The sequence below is a fragment of the Populus euphratica genome, unplaced genomic scaffold (assembly GCF_000495115.2).
Source record: "Populus euphratica unplaced genomic scaffold, PopEup_1.0 scaffold1.1, whole genome shotgun sequence".
Classification (NCBI taxonomy): Eukaryota; Viridiplantae; Streptophyta; class Magnoliopsida; order Malpighiales; family Salicaceae; genus Populus; species Populus euphratica.
The window spans coordinates 6188641-6202963 of NW_011499845.1; the positions used below are offsets into that span (position 1 = coordinate 6188641).

The following is a 14323-nucleotide window of genomic DNA, read 5'->3' on the forward strand; positions in this document are numbered from 1 at the left end:
GGAGGAAGAGGAGGAAGAGGAAGATGACTGTTGTTGACTCCATTAGCGAAGGAGGACTGGGATAGCGGAGCATTGTTGATCTTTTGTGGTTTAGGTTTGTCTGATCTGGTGGCTTTGATACATGTGGTGACCAGAGAAATTGACAATAATGTCTTGAACAAAGCTGATTAACTGTACAGAGCATATCCGAGGGAAAGATTCTATTTGGAAGTGATAGTTTTTTGAATTCAATAAATATGGTTTTTTTATTATTATGCATATTCTAATGAGAAAAAAACTATTTTAAAGATCAATTGTATTAAAGTGAAAAAAAAAATCAATGAATTTGATATTTTTTTTCACATAGTTGTATTTAATTGGTTTGTTTTTTGTTGGCTCTGTTTTGGTTTTTTTTAAAAAATATATATAACGATAGCATTTTTAAAGTGAAAAAAGCATTTTCACATTTTATTTAGCATTTTTTTTGAAGCAGAGAAAATTATCATTAAAAATTAAAATAATTTTTTTTTATTTTTTATTTAGCAGACCCTTGTATTTGCTCAAGAAGGGATTAGCTTTTGCTTTTTAAATGCTAGAGATTTATGTTAACACCAAATATATTAGTCTGAGATATCCACGATTTTTTTATGATCATTATTAATTATTTTTTCATAGAATTTTAAGAATGCATATTAGAGTAAATATATGCCACTAATACTTTTTTTCAAAATAATTTTAAAAGCCAGCAGTATTGCCAATTTATTCCATTGCATTAAATTTTATTAGTTCAATGGATCAATTATTTATACATTTAACCAATAAGAATATTTTAATAACATGTTTTCCTTATAATTGTTTTATGAATTTTATCCTTGTACATTCAACCCTTTTAATGCATGCTATCTTCTATGATGTATTTCGTAAAATATTTTGGAGACTTGATCGAAATCAAGTACATAGTTGGAATACTTATTTGGAGTCTCTATTTTCCGAGTTTAGTACCCAATTTGTCAATATTATTGTCCACGCTTTCACATTTTACTCTGAATTTATCATCCCTTTTTTTTTTTCCATCTTGGTAGTCCAATCTTCTTTTTTTATCAATTGCATCTTTTGTGGCCAGGCCTGTATATTTGAGCTCTTTTTTTTGCATCCATATTTTTAGTTTTTTTTTTCCTTTCAATCTTATCATTCAATGTTAGACTTCTATTGATTTCTTGTATTGCTTTTTTTTTTAATGGTTTAGCATATTTTTAACAATTATTTATCATTTTCTCAATGTAAATTTTTTTAATGTGACATAATTTAATTTTTTCTTAGTTTACAAATAAGATTTTAATATTTTTTTTGTATAGTCCTACTCGGAAAATAAAAATTCTTTGATTTTTTTCAATCACTTCTCTAAAGTATTTTATTGTTGTTTCATCAAATAAAATTTTAGTTCTAATAAACAAATCTATTTCATAGAATTGAGTTTGCGACCATGTTTAAAGATCAAATATTTATTTTTATATTTATTTTTTAAAAAAATTAATTTGATATTTGGTTAAATATTATATAATTTTTACTTGATTTTTTTATAAAATAATAATATTTTTTTTATAACATTTGCATTCTTATATGATATTTTTTTATTTGATTTTATCCTATCACTTTCACTTGTATTTATTTCTATTATCATTTTATTAGGTAAAATATTAATCTTAATAAATAAAGTTATTAAAAATAATACCAAGATCAAATATTTTAAATTATATATTAATTTTTCCAGTGTAGATTTAAGTTATCGATAAAAAATTTTATTTTTATATTTGGAAACTTTAAGTAGGTTAATTAGTTTTATTTTATTGAACAAATAAAAAAAAATTATAATTAACGTTTTGAAACTCTCGTTTTGCGGTTCGAGAAAAAAAAAAATCTGTTCATATACACCACGCATCTCGACGAGGGTTTGGAGGGCAATTCTGTTCAAGCAAAAACGTGGGAAGTGCTAGCGGTGTCTAGGGTTTGAGTCATAGCATCAATGTCTTTTTTATTTGGAATATGTTAATATTTTAAAAAACAATTTAAAAAAAATTAATTTTTTTTATTTTTCATTGTAAAAACTGATTAACAAAAAATAATTTTTAATTAAAAAAAATTAATTTAATTTTTAAAAAAGTATTTTTCTAAAAACCTTGGGGTAAAAAATATTTTTTGAAGGTTTTGAAAAATTTAGAAATATTAATAAACTTGAGAAAAATAAAATATTAATAAGTTATTTTTCATAACATAACAAAATACTGGAAAGTATTCCCTAACTTATTTTCTATCACACTATAAAATATTAAAAAATAATTTATTTTTTAAAAATTTATTTAAAAAAAATTATTTTTCAATAAACAAACATTTCTTCTGTTTTTTTAAGAGTGCAGAGCCAAAAGTGAGGGAGCAAGATATATCTATCAATTTTAGAATTGGATATTGCAATGAGGAACGTCGGGGAAATATCTGGTCATGTGGGGGAAACTTACATTTGGGATGAAATGAGCGTGTAGATTTCTCAGGTCTCTGTATAATGCCAGCTAAGAAGGGAACATGGAATGTAAATGATGAAACCGTGATTGCAAATAGAGCTATAGCCAGCTACGTTCTGGCCTTCAACTTTCAGTCGCTTGATGGAGAAGAGTTACGTTCGGCATTGTTAAATAAGACCATGGATTGATTGCCCCCTGGCTGGATATTCTTTCCACTTACCAGTGAAAGGGAAATGTTGCACAAGCAATAGGGACTTGGGATGAAATGATTAAGTCATGGAATGATTTGATTCTTACAAATGGAGTTGCAAAATAGTCTCGATGTTAAAAATATTCGGTGGATGGATCTTGCCTCTGAAACTGTAAAAATTAAGTGGTTTTCAAAGTCAATATGCTACAGAGCGATGCGATAGAGATACCATACCAGTTACATGTATGGTGAACTTCCCAGGAACCTTGAGATTTCATATGGTAAAAGGTGAAGCGTGTCTGATGACAGTCTGTCGCGTCTACGGAAGCATCTACGGATGACAGAATGGATAGACGAAATTGGATAAGATGTTATTTCAGTTTTATCTCCTCTGAATAACGTGGTAATTTAAATAAAAACAAGATCCAGCAGAGACAATCCCATCATGTTGTTCAAATAAAAACATCACTTGGATGGTGCGTGATAGATGAAAACGAAGCGTGGGATTTGTTCATTGTCTGACACGAAATCCTCCACTTGCAACAGTAGCAGTAGTAGCAGCTTACTGATTTCAGTGCTCCCCCTCTACATTAGCAAAGACCCCCCTTTCCAGGACCCAATCCTCTATCATAGCCTGAGAATTCACTGCTTGGTCAGTAGGCACAAGATGCCCAGCCCCTAACACCACAGCATTGCTAAAACTCCTCCACTTCTGCACATACCCAGCAAGCACACCATTTACTTTCCACACCTTCCTCTCAGCCATCAAGTACTTCCCTATCCCTTCCCATTTCATTGTCTTCACCCAAGCCTCTGTTGAAACCACTCCATCTCTCAAATCCAAATGCCCTTGATACAACAGCACGATACTCTTCTTAACCAAGAATTCCACCATATACTTAACGCTCTTCATTACATCTTCATACAATGCTTCCCCCACCGTGTCACTACAATCCTCAAAAACTATAGATTCATTTGCCTTCAATGCATTCTTCACTTCGGCTAGTTGCATCAGTTTAGTTACCAATTCTGTTTCGTAGGGCACTTTCCTAGTGAAGTCATACAAAGTGGCTAGTCCTGTCATGTTTTGCAACATAGTCAAGACCCTGCTTCTTGCATCTGTTGTCTCACTCCAATTTCCCATTCTAACCAACTTAACTGCCTCCCTTTGAGCTTCTTCCAGTTCACCCTTTTGTCTCTCATTGATCAATCCAGAAAAGTAAGCATTCAGGGCATGAGTTTTGACTTGTGTCACCGGATCCGTTAACCCATTACCTATAGCAACACCTTTCAGATTCACTTGTTTCGCCACAGGCAGCTTCGTATTCTTCTTCAAAATGTAATAACCAATTGCAGGAACATACTTTCCTGCATAACTCTCTCCGGTTATATAAATCGGGCGAGTCTTGAACACTGGGTCTAGTTTAATAAACTCAGAGATGGCGGCGAAGAGATGCTCGGCAACAGTGTGCTGATCTCTTGGTATCTCTTCAGGGCTCGAAGCGATACTGAATCCGGTCCCTATTGGGTTATCGATGAAAATGAGGCCAAAAATACGGTTCCAGGAGCCTAAATTGGGCTGAAGAGCAGGGTGTTCGTTGTCTTGCGAATCGACAACGCGATAAGGGCCAAGTTCAAGGAAGTTCCCAACCATGGAGGAGCAGCCAGGGCCACCTTGGAGCCAGATGAGAAGTGGGGTTTGGGAAAGAGGTGAAGTTGGTTTTTGAGCCTCGTAAAACGTGTAGAAAATAGCTGAGTTTGTTTTGGGTTTGACAGGGATATAACCTGATTTTGTGGGGAGAGCCTCGTTTGGGAAAATAGAGGTGGGTGTTGATGACGTAGCTGAAGGATGGTGGAGGAAGAGGAGGAAGAGAATGATGACTGTTGTTGACTCCATTAGCGAAGGAGGACGGAGTTAGCGGAGTATTGTTGATCTTTTGTTGTTTAGTTTGTCTGATCTGGTGGCTTTGATACATGTGGTGACCAAAGAATCTTCGGTACCGCGTGGAGGGAGAAGTACGATGACAATAATGCCTTGAACAAAGCTTATTATAAAGAGCATCTCCGAGGGAAAGATGCTATTTTGAAGAGTAAAATAGTATTTTGAATTCAATAAATATGGTTTTTTTTATTATGCATATTGTAATGAGAAAAAAAACTATTTTAAAGAACAATTGTATTAACGTGAAAAAAATAAATATATTATTTTTTTTAATAAGTTTGATGTTATTTTTTTGACATAATTATATTTAATTGGTTTATTTTTTGATGGTTCTAATTTGTTGGTTTTAGTTTTTTTGAAAAATATATAAAAATAGAAATTTTAAAAGAGAAAAGGTATTTTAACATTTTATTTTGTATTTTTTTAGCATGAAAAATTATCATTAAATAATTAAAATAATATTTTTTATGTTTTATTTATTATTTTTTATTTAGCACACCCCTTTCACTTGCTCAAGGAAGAATTAACTTTTGCCTTTTAAATGCAGATTCATGTTAACACCAAATATATTGGTCTGAGATATCCCCGATTATTTTATGATCGTTATTAAATATTTTTTCATAGAATTTTAAGAATGCATATCTTGTATATTAGAGTAAATATATTCCACTAATACTTTCTTTCGGAATAATTTTAATATTAGAGTAAATATATTGCCAGTTTATTTCATTGCATTAAATTTTATTTGTTAAATGGATCAATTATTTAGACATTTAACCAATAAGAATATTTTAATAACATGTTTTTCCTTGTAATTGTTTTATTTTTTATGCATACTATCTTCTATGATGTATTTCGCAGAATATTTTTTAGAGACTTGATCGAAATCAAGTATATAGTTGGAAGACTTGTTTGTAGTCTCTATTTTCCAAGTTTAGTACCCAATTTGTCAATATTATTGTCCATGCTTTCACATTTTACTCTGAATTTATCATCCTTTTTTTTTTTTCATCTTGGTAGTCCAACTTCTTTTTTTATCAATTGCATCTTTTGTGGCCAGGCCTGTATATTTGAGCTCTTTTTTCTGCATCTATATTTTTAGTTCTTTTTATCATTCAATGTTAGACTTTTATTGATTTCTTGTATTGCTTTTTTTTTTTTATGGTTTAACATATTTTTAACAATTCTTTACTATTTTTTTAATGTAGATTTTTTTAGGTTTAACATATTTTTAACAATTCTTTACGATTTTTTAAATTTTTTCTTAGTTTACAAATGAGATTTTAACATTTTTTTTAATATTGGAAGGCATTTTCTTTTTTGTGTAGCCCTACTCAGAAAATAAAAATTCTTTGATTTTGTGCAATCACTTCTCTGAAGTATTTTATTATTGTTTCATTAATAAAATCTTAATTCTAAGAAAAAAATTTATTACATAGAATTGAGTTTGCGAATATCAAATATTTATTTTTACATTTATTTTTAAAAATTTGATATTTGATATTTGGTTAAATATTATATAATTTTTACTTGATTCTCCGATAATATTTTTTCCTACAATATGCATTCTTGCATGATACATTTTTATTTGATTTTATCCAATTGTTTTTTACATGTATTTATTTTTATTATTATTTTATTAGGTAAAAAATTAATTCTAATAAACAAAGTTATTAAAAACAATAACTAAATGACCAAGATGAAATATTTTAAATTATATATATCTTTTAATTTTTCTAGTCTAGATTTAAGTTATTAACAAAAAAAAAAGTTTTGAAAAAACAAATCTAATTCTATATTTTAAAATTTTAAGTGAATTAACTAGTTTTATTTTATTGAACAAATAAAAAAAATTATAATTAACGTTTTCAAACTCACATTTTTCTGTTCAAAGACAAAAAAAATCCACACCCCCTGCTTTTTACATCTACACCACGCATCTCGACTAGGGTTTGGAGGGCAATTCTGTTCAAGCAAAAACGTGGGAAGTGCTGGCGGCGTCTAGGGTTTGAGTCATCGCATCAATTTCTTTTCGATTTGATATTTTTTCTAAGAGGACCGAGGCAAAAGGGGGGAGCAAGATTTATCTATCAATTTTAGAATTGGATGTTGCTATGAGGAGCGTTGGGGAAATATTTGGTCATGTGGGGGAAACTTAGATTTGGGATGAAATGAGAGTGTATATTTCTCAGGTCTCTGTATAATGCCAGCTAAGAAGGGAACATGGAATGCAAATGATGAAACCGTGATTGCAAATAGAGCTATAGCCAGCTACGTTCTGGCCTTCAACTTTCAGTCGCTTGATGGAGAAGAGTTACGTTCGGCATTGTTAAATAAGACCATGGATTGATTGCCCCCTGGCTGGATATTCTTTCCCCTTACCAGTGAAAGCCAAATGTTGCACAAGCAATAGGGACTTGGGATGAAATGATTAAATCATGGAATGATTTGAGTCTACAAATGGAGTTGCAAAATAGTCTCGATGTTAAAAATATTCGGTGGATGGACCTTGCCTCTGAAACTATAAAAATTAAGTGGTTTTCAAAGTCAATATTGCTACAGAGATACCATACCAGTTACATGTATGGTGAATTTCCCAGGAACCTTGAGATTTCATATGGTAAAAGGTGAAGTGTGTCTGATGACAATCTGTCGCGTCTACAGAAGCATCTATGGATGGTAGAATGGATAGAGGAAATTGGATAAGATGTTATTTCAGTTTTATCTCCTCTGAATAACGTGTTAATTCAAATAAAAACAAGATCCAGCAGACACAATCCCATCATGTTGTTCAAATAAAAACATCACTTGGATGGTGCGTGATAGATGAAAACGAAGCGTGGGATTTGTTCTTTGCAATGTCTGACACGAAATCCTCCGCTTGCAACATTAGCAGTAGTAGCAGCTTATTGATTTCAGAGCTCCCCTTCCGCATTAGCAAAGACCCCTCTTTCCAGGACCCAATCCTCTATCATAGCCTGAGAATTCACTGCTTGGTCAGTAGGCACAAGATGCCCAGCCCCTAACACAACAGCATTGCTAAAACTCCTCCACTTCTGCACATACCCAGCAAGCACACCATTTACTTTCCACACCTTCCTCTCAGCCATCAAGTACTTCCCTATCCCTTCCCATTTCATTGTCTTCACCCAAGCCTCTGTTGAAACCACTCCATCTCTCAAATCCAAATGCCCTTGATACAACAACACGTTACTCTTCTTAACCAAGAATTCCACCATATACTTAACGCTCTTCATTACATCTTCATACAATGCTTCCCCCACCGTGTCACTACAATCCTCAAAAACTATAGATTCATTTGCCTTCAATGCATTCTTCACTTCGGCTAGTTGCATCAGTTTAGTTACCAATTCTGTTTCGTAGGGCACTTTCCTAGTGAAGTCATACAAAGTGGCTAGTCCTGTCATGTTTTGCAACAAATGCAAGACCCTCCTTCTTGCATCTGTTGCCTCACTCCAATTTCCCATTCTAACCAACTTAACTGCCTCCCTTTGAGCTTCTTCCAGTTCACCCTTTTGTCTCTCATTGATCAATCCAGAAAAGTAAGCATTCAGGGCATGAGTTTTGACTTGTGTCACCGGATCCGTTAACCCATTACCTATAGCAACACCTTTCAGATTCACTTGTTTCGCCACAGGCAGCTTCGTATTCTTCTTCAAAATGTAATAACCAATTGCAGGAACATACTTTCCTGCATAACTCTCTCCGGTTATATAAATCGGGCGAGTCTTGAACACTGGGTCTAGTTTAATAAACTCAGAGATGGCGGCGAAGAGATGCTCGGCAACAGTGTGCTGATCTCTTGGTATCTCTTCAGGGCTCGAAGCGATACTGAATCCGGTCCCTATTGGGTTATCGATGAAAATGAGGCCAAAAATACGGTTCCAGGAGCCTAAATTGGGCTGAAGAGCAGGGTGTTCGTTGTCTTGCGAATCGACAACGCGATAAGGGCCAAGTTCAAGGAAGTTCCCAACCATGGAGGAGCAGCCAGGGCCACCTTGGAGCCAGATGAGAAGTGGGGTTTGGGAAAGAGGTGAAGTTGGTTTTTGAGCCTCGTAAAACGTGTAGAAAATGGCTGAGTTGGTTTTGGGTTTGACAGGGATATAACCTGATTTTGTGGGGAGAGCCTCGTTTGGGAAAATAGAGGTGGATGTTGATGACGTGGCTGAAGGATGGTGGAGGAGGAGGAGGAGGAGGAGGAGGAGGAGGAGGAGGAGGAGGAGGAGGAGGAGGAGGAGGAGGAGGAGGAGGAGGAGGAGGAGGAGGAGGAGGAGGAGGAGGAGGAGGAGGAGGAGGAGGAGGAGGAGGAGGAGGAGGAGGAGGAGGAGGAGGAGGAGGAGGAGGAGGAGAATGATGACTGTTGTTGACTCCATTAGCGAAGGAGGACTTGGTTACGGGAGAATTGTTGATCTTTTGTTGTTTAGGTTTGTCTGATCTGGCGGCTTTGATACATGTGGTGACAAAAAAATCTTCGGTGCCGTGTGGCGGGAGAAGTACGATGACAACAATAACTTGAACAAAGCTGATTAGCTTTAAGGAGGGATTTGCTTTTGCTTTTTAAATGCTCGAGATTTATGTTGACACACGAGCTAATAAATATATTAGTTTGAGGCATCCACGATTTTGTGATGATCGTTATAAGATATTTTTTCATATGATTTTAAGAATGCATATCTGGTAGGTATATTAGAGTAAATATATTCCACTGACACTTTTTTTCGAAATAATTTTAAAAGCTAGTAGTATTTCCAGTTTATTTCATTACATCAAATTTTATTAGTTAAGTGGATCTCTTATTTATACATTTAACCAATAAGAATATTTTAACAACATGTTTTTTTTTTTTATGAATTTTATCCTTGCACAACTTTTTACTCATACTATCTTCTATAATGTATTTTGTAAATTATTTTAGAGACTTGATCAAAATCAAATATATAATTGGAAGACTTATTTGTAGTCTTTATTTTCTAAGTTTAGTACCCATTTTATCAATATTATTGTACATGCTCTAACATTTCACTCTGAATTTATTATCCTAATTTTTTTCTCATTTCATTTTAGTACTCAATTTTTTTTATCAATTATTCTTTTGTGCCAGGATCATGTATTTGTATTTCTTTTTCATCTATATTTTTAATTTTTTTTAATTTTATTATTTAATATTAAATTTACGTATTTTTAATTTTATTATTTAATATTAAATCTACATTGAGTTCTTGTATTCTTTATATGGTTTTGCATATTTTTATTTATTTATTATGATTTATTTTTAATGTAACATGATTAGATTTTTTTTTTAAGTTTACAAATAAGGTTTTAATATTTTTTTCTAATATTGGGAGGCATTTTATTGTGTAGCCCTGCTAAAAAAAAAAATCTTTGATTTTGTTCAATCACTTCTCTTCTCTAAAGTTTTTAATTATAGTTTTATCAAATAAAATATTAATTTCAACAAATAAATTCATTACATAGAATTGAGTTTATCATCCATGTTTAAAGATTGAATATTTACTTTTATATTTATCTCTTAATTTTTCAATTTAATATTTAATTAAATATCATATAATTTTAACATAAATTAATAATATTTTTTTTTCTAACATGTACATTATTGTATGATATTTTTTTATCCAATTCTATCAAATCACTTTTCATGTGTATATTTATTTATACTATAAAAAAATTATAATAAATACAATTAGAAATATGACCCTTATTACAAAATAAAACATCTTAAATTATTTCTATTTTTTCATTTTTTTATAGTTCTCGTTTAGATTTAAGTTATCATCAGTAATTTTTTTTCATTCATTAGCATATATGGTTTCTTATTTATTTAATTAAATATAAACATCAATTTTTCAATTTAAAAATAAGATTTTTTTTTTAATAAGAAAGAAAGACCAGTAAAAAGTAAAACAGTTGGAAAAGCCTAAATATATATTTGTAAAAAACAGGTGGCCACTATGACATGCTGTAGTGTTGAACTTCTGATTCAAACACGGTAAAAAAGGAAGAAGAGAACTGGTACTACATGCTAGAGTGTCAAATACCATGAACAAGCACTGCATCCTATTACTTCTACAAATATCGATCAATTCACACTAATTGAAGCTGCCTATCGTTTTCGGGCAACTCGTAAGTCCTCTTGTCTAAAAACTATGATGTCAGATCATGCATGCGAGGTGTTCGATTAAACGTTTCGATTGGTTATTCCTTGACTACATTTCGTGTCTCAGGTTCGCCTTCCAGTATAACCGACGATGATGATGATGCTCTATGATGGATTCAAAGAAATAATAAAGATTCAAAAGCTTCGCAGAGTCGTTTCTTATGCTGGTTTCTATTGCTTTGTTGCCGTCATGAGCTATGCCTATACAACCAATACGTGAGTCAATTACTCTTTCACTCAAGTTTTAAACGTCTATGTTTTGATTTCTACTTATGTTTTCTGGTGGGTTGTTGCATTGAATTTTATTTTTTGGGGTTTCTTGTTTTTCTAATGTCTTCGATGGGTTTATAGTTATGGTTTTTGGTCTTTCTATTTGTTGGGTTTCTTGTTTTTGTAATTGTAATTCTAAAAATTCTATAGTTGGCCCTTGATATTTCGAACTCATTTTGGTTTTCTGTTTTTTATCTGAGATTAATCTGTACATTTTGGTGCTAGAGTAGAGACTAGAGCTTGGCAATCTAGGGCAAGCAACACACACACACACACATACATACATATATCAGGACCTTGATTCTAATGCTGTTTCTTCTGGTGGATTTTTTTTTTTGGGTGTTGTACAACTAGAGCTGGATATTCTAGAGGTGACCAATTCTATGCAGCTTATCCTGCTGGAACCGAGCTTTTAACCGACGCCACTAAGGTCTGTGATCAACAATTGCTGTTAAGTAACTTTTGTTGTTTTACATGGGCATTTATCCTTGATTCAGATGTAAGAATTTTTGAACATGCTGTTTGATTTTTGTTGGTGGTAGTTATATAAAGCTGCACTTGGCAATTGCTTTGAAGCGGAGGAGTGGGGTCCAATTGAGTTCTCCATCATGGCCAAGCACTTTGAGCGTCAGGGGAAATCGCCATATGCTTATCATGCAGTAAGTTTCATGATGCTCGTAATTGAATCTACTTCCCCTCATTTGTATATTCAGTATTGTGTTTGAGAGTTTATTCCTCATTACTTTGATATATTCTACAGTTTCTGCAAATTGATCATCATGAATGACCGTTACAAGATTGGAGTCTCATCAATATGCATTAATTGTGAAATTTTTAGATTGTGTCGTGCTTCCAAAATCCTAAAAAACTAATTGTGTAATATAAGTTGTGTGATGTGGACTCTTTTACATTCTTCCTTAAAATACTATGCAAAAGAATGCACACCATGACCATGCAATTGTTTGTGGCTGACAAGATTGTCAAGATTTATTCTACAAAAATACTGTATTATATTAGAAGTCTTTGTTTTTGGAATCAGATAGTGCAGAAAGGGCCAAGACAGAGCCTCGTCTACTATACCCTGCACATGTCTCTTGGATAATCATGACTGCATATTCTAATACCAGCAATGCTTAATGGATTAGTGAATTTAGTTTGGCATTCTTGATAATGGCACTTCATTTGGTAGTCAGGAAAGCAGGACAATATGTATCATGATGTTAAAACCCCAAGAATGTACTTATATCCTGGTTGTAAGCCATTTAAGTCTCTTGCCCTTTAATAGGTGATAAAGATAAAGATAAAGAATGCAATGCTATTGAACAGAATTTCTTTTCTCCAGCTTTTATCTTGATTTAGCCTTTAGGTTGCATGAGGGCGAGTGTGAATTAGTCTTACAAATTTGGCATGTTAAATGCTGTGGGAGGGTTAAGGTGCTCTCCTCTCTCTCTCTGTGCATGTATGTGTGTGCGTGTGAGCTACCAGTTACGAGAAACTGGAATTAAGCCTGCTGATTATTCATTTACTGAAGTCTGATACCTCTCTCTCTCTAGGTGTTTTTTTTTTTAGTGAACTGAATTTTCCGTGCCCTTACTCGATGCGTATGTATTTATGTTCTTGCAGCAATATATGGCACACCTTCTTTCCCATGGACAGTTTGATGGAAGTGGCTAGAGTTGGGAACTCTACACTGCTACCAAAATGAGTGAACGACCATTGGAATTTCTGTCATGGGATGCCAGGATAGATAAAAATTTATTTCCTTTTTTTTGTGTTAAATGGAGCAATTGTAGAGTTGCTTAAGTGGTCCATGTTTTATTTATTAAATGTCACATTCCGAATCAGGTAACATTTTGTTAAATTTTGAATAGATGCTTCATCTTCTCTTTTCATTCTCTAGAACTAGCCTCCTGGCACTCATTGGTATGCCTTAGGATGTCATTGTTGCCTTCTCCCTCTCCTTTTGGTGGGGAAGAAAGGATATTTTAATTCAGTTCACAAAGTTTGCGGGAAAGAATCGAATATTCTCCCTTTTCAGCTAGATATATCTGGAAGAATGACAGGTCGCATTGAGATTGCAATTACTAGAGAAATAAATGCTACCCCTTTTATACTGCGTAGCACCATCAGCCCTTCGACTGACCCTGGCATCAGACCTGGTACTGATATATAACAAGTATCCACCAAGGTTGCAAGGAAGAATGTGTTTTCTGGATGGCTTCTTAAGGGATTGTAAGGTCTGCACGATCAACATCTTGAAAGAGCTTCGTAGGGAAGAAGATTTATGTATTCTTCCAGTTCTTGGTCTTTCTTTTCCAACTAGAAAAGGATAATTCATAGTTCACGTGGATTTTGCAACTAAAGACTTTCAGTAGAGGATACGGCCAAATCACCGGTTTTTCCAGTTCCCTAGAACCAAATCACCGGTTTTTCCAGTTCCCTAGAAGTGAAACTGCTGTCAGTTATGTGCAGTAATAGAACTGCCCTGTGAGTTCAAGGACAAGAAAGGTTAAAAGTCCTCCAGGGATCTGTCTCCTTAGCAACACAATATGCGAACTCTTCAATGCAATGGTTGATGCTGTTATGGCACCCTAATCAACTCTATAGGTAAAACTTCATCATTCTCTATTTTTGGAAAACCATCGAGGAAACAACATAAGCTAAGATCAGTCATCTGAGAAGGCCTGTTACCTCTTAGCGACTGGAAAAGAAAGAGTTTGATGTAATTAGCTTTGCTTGACTAAATCATATGCTTACCACCATTAAAAAAAATAAAGTAGCCCAATGTGAAATTGATATCAAGAGATATTTGAGGTAACGATTTAATGGGAGAAAACCAAGGAAAGGAGCACGCACCCTCTGCTAACCAATCGTAAGACTTGAGACCCAGTAACTGCAAGAGTTTTAATTGAAATTGTTATAATATAATTAATAAAAATAAAATCAAACAAATGGAACGCCCTTGAGCGATGTAAATGAAGAGAGCACATAAACGACAACTCTGGTCGCATTCCTTTCTTGCAGACAAGGGTAGCAAATTTGACTAGTTCTTGAGCCTGTTGATATTGTGGAGCCATTTTCGTGTTGTTTAGCCATGTTTTTACTAACCAAAAAGCTACTTGTCAATGTCACGAAAGCATTGCCATGACCATGATTCTGAAACATTGATCTTTGTATCCTTGCAGCAATTTCAATCCTTATACATGGTCTTATCCAGGTGTAATGCTAGT

At 33.5% G+C, this 14323-nt stretch overlaps 3 protein-coding genes across 7 annotated transcripts; 1 reads left to right on the forward strand and 2 right to left on the reverse strand.

Annotated features, from left to right (window-relative positions):
* Positions 1 to 2852: 2852 nt before the first annotated feature.
* On the reverse strand, positions 2853 to 9053 carry LOC105124890 (serine carboxypeptidase-like 50). Of its 3 annotated transcripts, none has more exons than XM_011025092.1 (2): positions 8980 to 9053; positions 2853 to 4546 (listed from the first exon to the last, which is right to left on the reverse strand). In XM_011025092.1, exons 1-2 carry the CDS (start codon positions 9019 to 9021, stop codon positions 3257 to 3259), a joined length of 1332 nt encoding a protein of 443 aa, XP_011023394.1. In that variant the 5' UTR covers positions 9022 to 9053; the 3' UTR covers positions 2853 to 3256. The 3 variants fall into 3 exon arrangements, with proteins under 3 accessions (XP_011023394.1, XP_011023385.1, XP_011023376.1); XM_011025083.1 differs by having other exon boundaries at positions 2853 to 4555; positions 8983 to 9046; XM_011025074.1 differs by having other exon boundaries at positions 8971 to 9035.
* On the reverse strand, positions 7305 to 9054 carry LOC105124873 (serine carboxypeptidase-like 50). 3 transcript variants are annotated; one of them, XM_011025046.1, is made up of 2 exons: positions 9004 to 9054; positions 7305 to 8865 (listed from the first exon to the last, which is right to left on the reverse strand). In XM_011025046.1, exons 1-2 carry the CDS (start codon positions 9019 to 9021, stop codon positions 7543 to 7545), a joined length of 1341 nt encoding a protein of 446 aa, XP_011023348.1. In that variant the 5' UTR covers positions 9022 to 9054; the 3' UTR covers positions 7305 to 7542. The 3 variants fall into 3 exon arrangements, with proteins under 3 accessions (XP_011023348.1, XP_011023357.1, XP_011023365.1); XM_011025055.1 differs by having other exon boundaries at positions 7305 to 8856; positions 9004 to 9023; XM_011025063.1 differs by having other exon boundaries at positions 7305 to 8851; positions 8999 to 9021.
* A 1540-nt stretch (positions 9055 to 10594) lies between these two features.
* LOC105124906 (uncharacterized) lies at positions 10595 to 13107 on the forward strand. Its single transcript, XM_011025100.1, has 5 exons — positions 10595 to 10789; positions 10891 to 11036; positions 11439 to 11523; positions 11636 to 11752; positions 12717 to 13107. Exons 2-5 carry the CDS (start codon positions 10915 to 10917, stop codon positions 12765 to 12767), a joined length of 375 nt encoding a protein of 124 aa, XP_011023402.1. The 5' UTR covers positions 10595 to 10789; positions 10891 to 10914; the 3' UTR covers positions 12768 to 13107.
* The last annotated feature ends 1216 nt before the right edge of the window (positions 13108 to 14323 follow it).